Source organism: Taeniopygia guttata, chromosome 10 (genome assembly GCF_048771995.1).
Source record: "Taeniopygia guttata chromosome 10, bTaeGut7.mat, whole genome shotgun sequence".
NCBI classification, from domain to species: Eukaryota; Metazoa; Chordata; class Aves; order Passeriformes; family Estrildidae; genus Taeniopygia; species Taeniopygia guttata.
The window spans coordinates 13,355,144-13,365,626 of NC_133035.1; the positions used below are offsets into that span (position 1 = coordinate 13,355,144).

At 54.5% G+C, this 10,483-nt stretch overlaps 1 protein-coding gene and 1 non-coding gene across 3 annotated transcripts; both read right to left on the bottom strand.

Moving 5' to 3' along the window:
* Positions 1–1,367: 1,367 nt before the first annotated feature.
* On the bottom strand, positions 1,368–4,840 carry AEN (apoptosis enhancing nuclease). 2 transcript variants are annotated; one of them, XM_030281492.4, is made up of 4 exons: positions 4,725–4,821; positions 3,621–4,285; positions 3,146–3,346; positions 1,368–2,765 (listed from the first exon to the last, which is right to left on the bottom strand). In XM_030281492.4, exons 2-4 carry the CDS (start codon positions 4,281–4,283, stop codon positions 2,562–2,564), a joined length of 1,068 nt encoding a protein of 355 aa, XP_030137352.3. In that variant the 5' UTR covers positions 4,284–4,285; positions 4,725–4,821; the 3' UTR covers positions 1,368–2,561. The 2 variants fall into 2 exon arrangements, with proteins under 2 accessions (XP_030137352.3, XP_030137353.3); XM_030281493.4 differs by having other exon boundaries at positions 2,417–2,765; positions 3,621–4,288; positions 4,725–4,840.
* Positions 4,841–6,036: 1,196 nt separating this feature from the next.
* MIR7-2 (microRNA mir-7-2) lies at positions 6,037–6,109 on the bottom strand. Its single transcript, NR_049014.1, has one exon. It is a non-coding gene; the product is annotated as a microRNA mir-7-2 (primary transcript).
* Between the last annotated feature and the right edge of the window lie 4,374 nt (positions 6,110–10,483).

The following is a 10,483-nucleotide window of genomic DNA, read 5'->3' on the forward strand; positions in this document are numbered from 1 at the left end:
CAGGTTATATGGCCATGAGCAAAGCTCTGCTCTGTCCTTCCTCCAGATCTGCTTTCCTAGGGGCAAAGACAGCATTGCTGCATCACTTCTGGAATGCCACCATCTACTGACAGTGGGATGCAGAGCTTTCACCTTTCCTTCAGCTTTGCCTCCCTCCTGCTGTCCCAGGAAAGGTGGAGATGGCAGAGAGGAGGAAACAGACCTGCACCCACCATGCTCCTCCTGCACCCCTCTGTGGGTCCTGCTGACATTGCACAGCTCAGCTGAGCTGCACCCTGAGCTGGCACAGGCCAGGTGCTGCTGGCCCTGTTTTACACCCTGCTGCATCAGGAATGCACCTGGGACAAATGGAACAAGCAGGATTAAAGGCCTTCCACGGGGCCACGTTTCCTTTCCTGTCCGGACCACAAGCTCACGGCAGAGCCCAGGTTATATCTTTTGAAGGATGGTTGCTTGGGCCACTGTGAGGACAAAGATTTTTAGATGTGTCTGACACATTTCAAAGCATTTCTGAGCTGTTGCTGGCTTCCTCTGCCAGGCAGGGAGGAGTTAAGGTGGGAAGTGCAAGATGTGTCTGGTAATGGCACTGATGTGTGCGTCAGGTGTGGCTGCGTCACCCGGCTGCCTTGGCCGCTTCCCAAGGCTGGGGCTGAGCTCTCCTTACCTTCCACTGGCTGCTGGTCTAGCCTGGCTGACAGGGTCATGGACTCCATTCCAGGGCTGGCTGTTGTACCCCCTGTGCTGCACCAGGACCCCCAAAGTTCCCAGGGTGCTGGCAGCCCTCCAGCCTGCTCTGCCACCTCCCGCCTCACAGCCCAGGCAGGGGGACTGTGCTCAGGGGATGCCCCCAAGGGCTGTCGTTAAGGCACGTTGTGAAAAAATATCAATTTTCTATAACTGTGGCTGCTCAGCTCCCTGGTGAATCAAGTCACTCCCCGTGTCCAGCCCCAAACCCCTCTCTGGTGCTCACACACCTGGCTGGGTCACATTTCTGCAGCCACAGATATCTACATGTCACCTACAGGCAGTCACTGCAGATGGGCATTACCCTGTCCTCTCACTGTGACAGCAGCCCATGCCACAGCTCAAAACATTCCCACAGTGATCTTGCTCACAGACCCTGGGCTCTGGCTGAGCCCATCCCCTGCTTCTCCTGCCTTCACTGGGGTGTCCCCAGAGCAGAGGGGACAAGCCTGTACCCCAAGGAACTGCTTACTCCAGCCACTCAAAGCACCTCTTCCAGTTCCAGGTGGGTTTGAAGCCCTAGAACGTGGCACGCTACTTGGGCACTCGTTTGCCAACCTCATCCCTGCCCTCTCACTCCTGGAAAACTGCCAGATCAAATCATGCAGAATATACACAAGGGGTTTAGCCAGAACAGTTTTTAATTCAGAATTGGACAATTATGTGAATAATTTATTTTAAATGAAGTGCATTCTACGCTCTTGTCCAAGCTGGACATTGATTAGACCCAGACTTTCCTCTTGAACTTCATTGTGCAGTTGGATCCCTATAAATCTATGGGGCCTGATGGGATTCATCCAAGAATCCTCAAAGCGCTGCTGATGTCATTACAGAGCTGTTCAACTATTTTTGAGCAGTCTTAGGAATTCAGAGAGGTCCCAGCTGACTGAAAGCTGGCAAATGTTGCCCCAGTTTTGAAGGGCAAGGACACTGGAAACTACATACTGTCAGTCTCACTTCTCTGACAGGTAAAATGATGGGAAGTATTTTCTGGGAGGTATTGAAAACCACCTGGAGCACAATGCAGTCAGTGGTCACAGCCAGCACGGCTTCATCAGGGCAGAGCCCTGCTCGCTGAACCCGATTTCCTTCTACAACAGGGCTTCCACCTAGCTAATCAAGGGACACCAGGTGATGAAATCTTTTTGGACTTAAGCAAAGCTTTTGGTAACAGTATCAGAGTATCGTTCTGGACAAAATATTCAGCACACAGCTGGAGCCGAGCACTGGAACAGGCTCCCCAGGGAAGTGATCTCAGCACCAAGCGTGTCTGAGTTCAAGGAGTGTTTGGACAAAGCTCTCAGGCACATGATGGGATTCTTTGGGCATCCTGTGCAGGGCCAGGTGTCAGACTTAACAATCAGGATGGATACCTTCCAACTCAGCATATTTCTATGAAAGAAAGTGAGCAGCAAACTGGTTGTTTACTGGTCCAGATGGTTTTCAGCCCTTGGACTTCAGCAATACACCTCAGGCCCTGCACAGGAAAACCTGCTCCTTGCTGTCTGGGAGGACAACCCCACAGAAGGCATGGAGGGTGTTGGTAGCCCCCATTACATGCCCACAGAGGCTCCTCCAGGCTGACACAGGACCCTGCTCATCCCCAAGTGACAGATGAACACAGCACAGTACGGCCCTTATTTCTGTGTGACAGCTCAAGGCTGCAGACAGCATTTTTGGGAGACTGCTTGTGTCCAGGTGTCACCACGTCTCCATCCCTGAGCAGAGCAGTGCTGGGCACCAGCCCCAGAGGAGGAGGTCAGCAGTCACCTCCACCTTGAACAGCTGAAGGCACCAGGAGGAGATGCTGTCCCCCATCACAGGCTGCTCACCATCAGCTCTGTGGGCCAGTACTGGTCATCCAGGTAGTGGCTGCTGTCTGCAGCGGGGTCTGTGACGGGGCTGGGGGGCCGGGGGGGCAGGCTGTGGGCCAGGTCCTTCTCCCACTGCACCTCCACCAGTCTGTACAGCTCCATGGCTGTCTGGGCGTCCTCCACCGACGAGTGTCCTTTGCGGCCCACCTGAGGAAAGGGGAAAAAGCCTCGTTGGGTAAAAGGGGCAGCAAAAATCTCACAGGTCACGTCGTCTGCTTGCTTGGAAAGACACAAGTACTGTGGGTTTTGGAGACAGCAAAGGTTTGATGTAGCCAAGGTGTCATGGTTTGATACTGGCACAATTCCATACAAGTATCTCTTCCACCCTTTTTGGAGGGCACAGATGCTGTCCCTGTTTTACTGAGATACTTAATTGTCAGCTTGGGAGGCCCTTGGCTCTCCCAGATTATTTATAGGCAGGAGCACGGGGTGAACAAGGTTCATCTCCACCTCACACACAACTGACCACAGAGGTTCATAGATAACCCAAAGCTGTTTCTCACCATCTCAGAGCTCCTGGTGCTTACCTGGATATTTTTATGGAGCAGGTGCCTGGCCAAGTTCTTGAGGGAGACATTGGTTCTGATGGGCAGCCCTGCCCTCTTCTTCAGTGCAGGGCTCTGGCTGGTGTCTCGAGTCCTGTCTTTCGGGTGGAAGTACTTCAGGGCTTGGAAGTCATTGTGGATGGCGTGCCCTACCACAATCTTGTCTTTCAAGATCTTCAGGATCTGGAAGAGTCACAGAAGGTTATACAGACACTGCAGTGAAAGAAATACCAAGTGAAAAATAAGCCATTTTGTATTAAATTCAGCTCCTTGCCTTCTAGTTTTTAGGCTCCCAGAAGGAACAACAAGCAAGCAAACCAACCCACTGCACAGCTTGAGGCTCCCATTCCTGTGTTGTGTCTCTGCCTCAGAGCAATCTAGCACAGGCCACCAAGAATCCCAATTTATTTCTGACAGATAACACAGAGGCTTTTAAAAAAATTTCTTTTCCTCTGACCTCAGCCTGGGCAGCCTTGAAGGGAATTGCATTCTTCATGTGCTGCTTGGTGATGCCACTCCAGCGTGTCCGGTAGTCCACGATGGGGAGCTCGGGCCGGACGTACTTGTCATAGATGACGTCCCCCTCGTAGTTCACCACGGAGCAGCGTGCCAGCTCGCTCACCTTACCCTGAGGACCCGTGCCCACCATCTCACAGTCGATGGCCACGTACTTGCCCGGCCGCAGGACCAGGGAGGACATCTGCATCCTCTTGGCGCTGCCATTCCCCTGGGACAGCAGCACGGAGTGGTGCCTGGCTATGCTGTCTGGAGAGGCAGATGGAGGCAGGGATGAGGACACGGTCTGCTGGGGCTTGGGGACCCGGTCACAGCGCGGTGCCGCGGTGCCATGTGCCTTGGTGAGTTCAGGGTGTGCCGCCAGCCCCGCCTCGGGGGTCTCGCTGCCCGGCTGCCTGTGGGGGCTCAGCAGCCCCCTCTGCTCCAGCACTGCCCGACGAGCCATGAACCGCTGGTGCTTACGGCTCCTCTTCTTGCTGCGACCCTGCGGCGAGCCGGGACCCTTGGGGGCCGGAGCGCAGCCGCCATGGGAGCCCTGCAGGGTGGGCGCGGAGCCCTTGGGGGCGGGCAGCAGCGGGGTCATCTGTCCTTTGCCTGGTGGCATTCCTGCTGGAGGATGCACAGGGGGCCATGAGAGCCGTGCGGACCCCGTGCTCCCCTCCCTGCGGGGTGGCACAGGCAGGAGCCGCGGGGCAAGGGAAGCGGGGGAGGGGACACGGACACACTGTCGCACCCTGAGACACACCACGCCTTTGCCCCTTCATTGCCTGGTTCCACACCGCCCCATTCCCGGCCGCAGAGCCCTGCCCACCCCTTCGCCGATCCGCAGCCCCCTGCCCACCCCACTATCCCCTCTGCCCCCCGCACGCCATACTCCCTAGGGCCCTGTCTGCCCATTACCCGGCCCTCTCTAACTCGCTCCAGGCCCCAGCTCCCCGCCAGCCGCGTTACCCATCCCCAGACCCCTGCCAGCCCCACTGGGCCCCGTGCCACCCCTGTGCCACCCCCGTGCCACCCGGTGCCACCCGGTGTCCCCGCCGCTGACCGCTCCCGCTGTGTCACACGTGTCCGGCCCGGAAGCCGCCGCGGCACATGCCCGGGCAAGTCCCGCCGCGGCCACGCCCCCCGCCTCCCCATTGGCTGCTCCGAGATCTAATTTGCATATAGAGGCGGGGCCTCGCCCGTCCCTGAGGGTGGTGTCGGTGCGGTTTTGGGGGGTTTTTTTGGGTTTTTGAGGTTTTTTGGCAGTCCGCACCCGGCGCTTCCAGCGCACTCTGGTGATGCTCAGGGCTTCAAGCCTGTCCCACCTCTGCCCCTGGCGCAAAGGGACCCTCGGTGCGGTGGGTCCGGGCTGGGATGCGCGCTGCGTGCCCAGCCCCGCACGGATGCGCTGCGCTGCTCCTGCCTCTCCCCTGTTATGAACAAAACAGCCTGGCTGGGACACTTGGCTTGGGCTAAGTACTGACATTGAAATGTTAATTAGCTAATTGTTCCTGGGAATCACCTACCTCCCCCCACCCTCACTACCATTCTAGGACTGGGATGCAAAATAATCCAGTGGGATCATAGGAGGGGGTTTTGGGGATGAAAAACACCCCTAAATGGAAAAGATGGGCACACTGGAGGGGGCTGGATGGGTGTGCTAGTTGGGGAAAAGGGAACCCCATCCCTAGTCTGTGTTTGACCTGTCACCATAACCTACAGAGGACCAGACTGGACTGGGCTGTGGGAAGCAGGAGCAAAGCAGACACACTTCGTGGTGTTACCAGGAGAGAAGGAGAGGGACAGCTGCTGCTGGGCTTCGGCAGCCGGCTCTGCACATCCCCTCACCCTTCGGCTACCAGTGTGCCAGGAGGAAAGGAGAGAGGACGGTCTGCTGGAACTTCAGATACGGACTGCACACCTCTTCACCTCCAGCTACCAGCGTGCCACGGGGACTCCAGGGACAGACTCTGCATGCCTGCTCACCCTTCGGCTACCGGAGAAGCGACAACAGCGGGGGTGAGCTCCTTGTTGAGCCCCCTGCCGAGCTGACTTTTTAATAAAGAGCTGACTATTAATAAAGGCATAGGCCCTGTTCATTTCATCCCCTTGTCCTGCGGGTGGGCTGGGCTGCAGCACGGCAGTTTGGGGCTTGCGTCCTCCAGGCTCTCCCAGGATGCTGCCCGGACTTGTGGAGGGCAGCTCCGGCTGGGGCATGGTTGAACGGGGGGGTTTCAGACCGGCCTCGCGTTGCTTCGCTCTCAAGGCTCACAAAAGCAATGTCCGAGGTGGTCAGAAGAGGAGAAGGGCCGCAGGCAGCCCCAGCCACCGCCTTGTCCCCAGCGTTCAGCGTCGCTGCAGAGGCCGTGTGCCCTAGGGCAGACTGTGACTTGTTGTGGTGGGATGAGCCATACAACAACAAAATCACTAGTCTTCCACAGGGAAGCAGGCACCGTGTCCGTCCTCATCCCTCTGGGCCTTGCTGGGAGTGTTCTCTCTCCCTGCTACCGATGGGGCTCGCAGGGATGCAGGACAAGTGTTTGCACACTCCACCATTCTCCCTTTCCACCACCCATTAGCTTCTCTAGCCTGGTAAGAAAGGAATGATTTTGATTGCCCTGTGACTTATTTTTTCATACTCATTTTCTGGTTTTCTTTTGGTCAGTAAACCTCTTCCCTAAATCAGTTGCTCCATATTTTGCATTTCTTGCTTCCATCCCTTCTGTTCAGCTAATTAATTTCCCTTTAATGAGAGTCATTCAGGTGTCTCACAATATCTTGCTAGGGAGTCCTGTCAGGTCTCTGTGTAGAAATTTATACTCATTTCTGGTGCTTTTGTGAAAGTGTGCATTACAGCTCTTGGAGAGGGTTCATTTCATATTCCTGGGCCTCTCCACCCTGTTTTTCTCCCTGTAAATGAGGTGTGAGCTCACTATCACCACACAAGTGGGAGCAAACTCGAGCCTTGCTGTGAGGGACATGGGCTTGCATTTCTCCTCTAGCTCTGGGTGGATAAGGAGGTGGTGTTGCTGCCTGCTCTTCTCCCTCACACCCTGCATTATATGAGGAAAGACTCAAGTGCCTGGCAGAGAGCTTCTCCCTGGACACATTGCTGTTCCACTCGTGGGTCTGATCACTCTTGGCTTGTCCACAACAAACCGATCCATGTTCCTCCTGTTCTTCCCAGGATTTATAGTTTGCATTCTCTTTGAGAGTGCAAAGTTTTAGCTGTACCCTCATGACTACAAAGCAACCTCAACAGAAGAAATTATGGTGTGTGGGGAGGAAGAGAAAAGCTTTTCCCTGTTTTCCAAAGTGACCAGGCTTGGGAAACCAGATAGTCCAGGATGCAAAGGAACAGTGCTATAATTTTTTTTCTCCTTACCCCACATACAAAGATGGAAGTGAAAAAAAGTCAAAATATCTTTGAAAGATAAGTCAAAATAACTTTGAAAGTGTGCTGTGACCTCCTGTGATCCCACTGACCCCATGATCCTCAGTAGATGGTTCTCCCACAGTAGGTATTTCTCCCTTTGGTAAAACCCTTGTGTTGAACAGGGATGCTACTCACCTCCCCAAGGTCCTGGGGCCATGCTGGGGGAGGATGGTTGGGCACCAGATGGTAGAAATCACATTTCAGATGTGGCAGATGAGCTGAGATGAAGGCAGAGTGCGCCAGAGCCCGGGAGAGGTTTCTGCGGTGTTTGCACAATTTGAAATAATAACGAAATCTGTAAAACTCTGGGTAGAGCACGACTAGAATAACAGGCTAAATTTGTCAGATGAATAATTTACTAGAAGTGATTGGCCGTGCTCCAAGTGAGATGAGCACCAGCCTGGTTCCAGGCTGAGCAGCCTGGGTGTCTCTGTCCTCAGCTGGAAGCTGGTCCCTCTCCTGCTGCCTGGTCATTGCTCTGCCATTAAAGCTGGTCTCTAGACAGGATGCCTTTCCCCAGGTCATCGCTGCCCAGGGCTGCAGGGATTCCTGCAGAGCTCCTGGTGCCCTCCAGAAGGTGTCTGCTCTTTATTTGCAAGGCTTTGCAGAGTGGAGGTGGTGGAAGTGGGTGTCTGTCTCTGGCTCCAGGCTCATGGACTCACCCATCCTCTGCCTCTTTCCTTCCTCCAGGCCATGGTGCAGAGCAGAGGGAGGAACAGACACATCCTGACATTTGGGGTGGGAAGGGAGATGAAGTCCCAGCGCTGAGAGGAGATGGCGACTGCAGCCTCAGCGAGCAATTAATGTGATCATGTTTATGAATGCGGATCAGTAATTCCAGGTAAACTCCCCAAGAGCAGTGCTGCAGGCGAACAAAGCCTCCTGCCCACCCAGGAGCCTGCCAGCAGGCCCTGCCTGTGCCAGCACATTCCTGCTGTGACTCTAAACTGCTTCATTTCCTCGTGCCAGCCTGAACATACATTGTTTTGTCTCCTATTACCGCGGTGCCAGAGCTCCTCTTTGCAGTCTTGGTTGCACCATGTCCTCCTGGACTTCTCTGTTCCCTCCCTGCCAAAGGAGATGATTGGTGGGAATGGAATAGGTTAACTCAGAGAAGGCAGCGAGGACCCAGCTTTGCCTCCAGGGGTGATGAGGGATCACTTCATCATCCTGGGCTCTGCGGGCTTCCTGGTGCCTCCCTGTCACCCACCTGTGGTTGGGGAACCTCACCAGGGCTCCCTGAGCTGCTCCCATCACTCTGAGTAGGCTTGTGGCAGGGCTGGTTTGTGCCCACCAGCATCCAGAAGATCAAACAGAAGCTGGGAAGGTCAGAAATAGGTTGGGGTAGTGATCAATTGCTGGACCTGATTTCCTTTAGAGTAAGGAAGTCTCATTGCGATGGAGCACCTGGAAATACCAGCACCATTCTTTGGTGCAAGGGCCCAGCTGGGGCAGGCAGTGCCGTGTGGCTGAGGTGTCAGCAGCCAGCAGTCTGAGGCCACCAGCACGAGGACGTCAGAACAGACAAGCACCATGTCACCCCTGACCTTTGCTGGGATGGGACTCAGAGCACTGCAGCCCTCTTGCTCCACAGCAGAGGCCCAGCACAGGGACTCCTGCAGGACCCCTCCATTGCCATGCTGAGATCCCCATCCTGAGCCCACCTGTGCAAAACCTCCAGGAGACTGTGTCCCTCCTGGCTAAGGACAGGGATGGACTGTGTGTGAGAGCACCTGAAGACTGCTCAGTGCTGGAAAGCTGTGCTTGGAAGGCAGAAAACCTTTTCCTTTCCCTCAGAGCACCAAGAACCTCCCTATTCCTCTGCCATCTCCTCCAACACTCCATGGGGATTGCCTGTATCCCTCCAGCATGGACAGACCTCCTCTCCAGTCATGTCCTGGGGGGTGTCAGTGCTCTGGGGGTGCTGCCGGGGATAAGGAGGATGGATGCTCCCAGAGCAGGAGGTGAGGGAGGATGATGCTGCCATCCATCTCCCCCCTCTCTCCCCATTTTCTGGCTCGCCCCCAGGAGAGCAGTGAGCAATTATGGTCCACACGGAAGCTTCATTATTGCCCTGTCGTGGCCTCGTTTGATGAGATGCTTTATTGCCAAACTTATTAAAAGTGAAACGTGCGCTTTCTGCGCAGCAATTTCCTGTCTGCAGCGATAAGCCGGGCTCTGCCCGCTGTGTAATAAACAGTTATTTTTATGTACAGCTCTGGCTGGGGTGGCAAGGAAGGGAGAGGGCCTGGTTCGTGTTAATTGCGATGGTTAATGGGATCTATCCTGGGAGCTACGTGTGAGGAGGTGTGTGCCCTTCCCCTGCTCTGTGACAGAGGTGCTCTCCAGCGGTTTTGTGCTCTGGGTGTTGGCAGTGGGGACTGTGCATAGGAACAAGAAGGCTTAGGCAGCTCTTCACCTGCCTCCTCTCAGTCCTCAGTCACAGCCTGAGCACGTGAGGGACCTGCTGTGCACCCCATTAGCGTGAGACTCCATCCCCTGCAAGGGCTGCCCCTCAGCTCCATTGATTGCACCCCTGCAGGAGCTGGAGGGAGCTCCAAAACCTGGGAGCTCCACTTCATCTTCCCCACATCCTCCCATCTGCCCAAGAGCCTCTCTGTCTGCAGTGGCATTTGCAGGTGATGCTGGTGGCCAAAGCCTGGAGCATCCACCGTGCCACCTCCCACTGTCCCTCCTTGGCAGCAGACAGGCGCTGGAGAGGAGACAGTAATTCAACAGGCACACTAATGCCACAGAAAACGTGTCACTGCTGAGCTTGGAGCAGCAAAACTCTGATAAATATCAGCAAAGCTGATAAATAGCGTTTCATTTTGTCATAAACAAAGTGTCCTCATTAGGTGTGCGGTCTGTTTTTTGGTTTAATTACATCTTTTAAATACATTTTGAAAGGAAGCAGCTTTTTAAAATGCAAGGTGTCAGAACTGCATTTACAAAAATCCTGATTGCTTTTTTATTCTTATTTTCCAGACCTGGCCAAAGCTATTAGTTCAACTCAAGCTGAAAGTGCATAACTTTCCCCAATAAACAATTTGTCAGAAAAATTCCTCCTGGCTCTGGGAGATCTGTTTGTTATTTGTCAGCAGTCAAAACCCTGTTGGGCATTTCCCATCTGACTTCTTTTCTTAACAGCATCTTTATTGGTCTGGGAATTAACAGCTGAAGATGTGATACTTGCTATTCATTACAGTCATCCCAAATGCCACTCATCTCATCAGGCCACGGCTCCACAAAGCAAAAGCCCCTCTCCTTTTCTTCAAGGCACCATTTTTGGGTAACCATAGGGCTTTTCATCCCAGATTTCTTCCCTTCATCCTCCTGATCCTGCAGCATGCAATGGTGTCCCCAGGCTTGGAGTCAACTCCCTA

Excerpts from the sequence above, each read along its gene's own strand:
- AEN (XM_030281492.4), bottom strand. The coding sequence starts at position 4,283 with ATGCCACCAGGCAAAGGACAGATGACCCCGCTGCTGCCCGCCCCCAAG. Across the intron at positions 3,347-3,620 it reads TCAAGGCTGCCCAGGCTGAG|ATCCTGAAGATCTTGAAAGA; the intron begins GTCAGAGGAAAA and ends TGACTCTTCCAG. Across the intron at positions 2,766-3,145 it reads TGCTCCATAAAAATATCCAG|GTGGGCCGCAAAGGACACTC; the intron begins GTAAGCACCAGG and ends CCCTTTCCTCAG.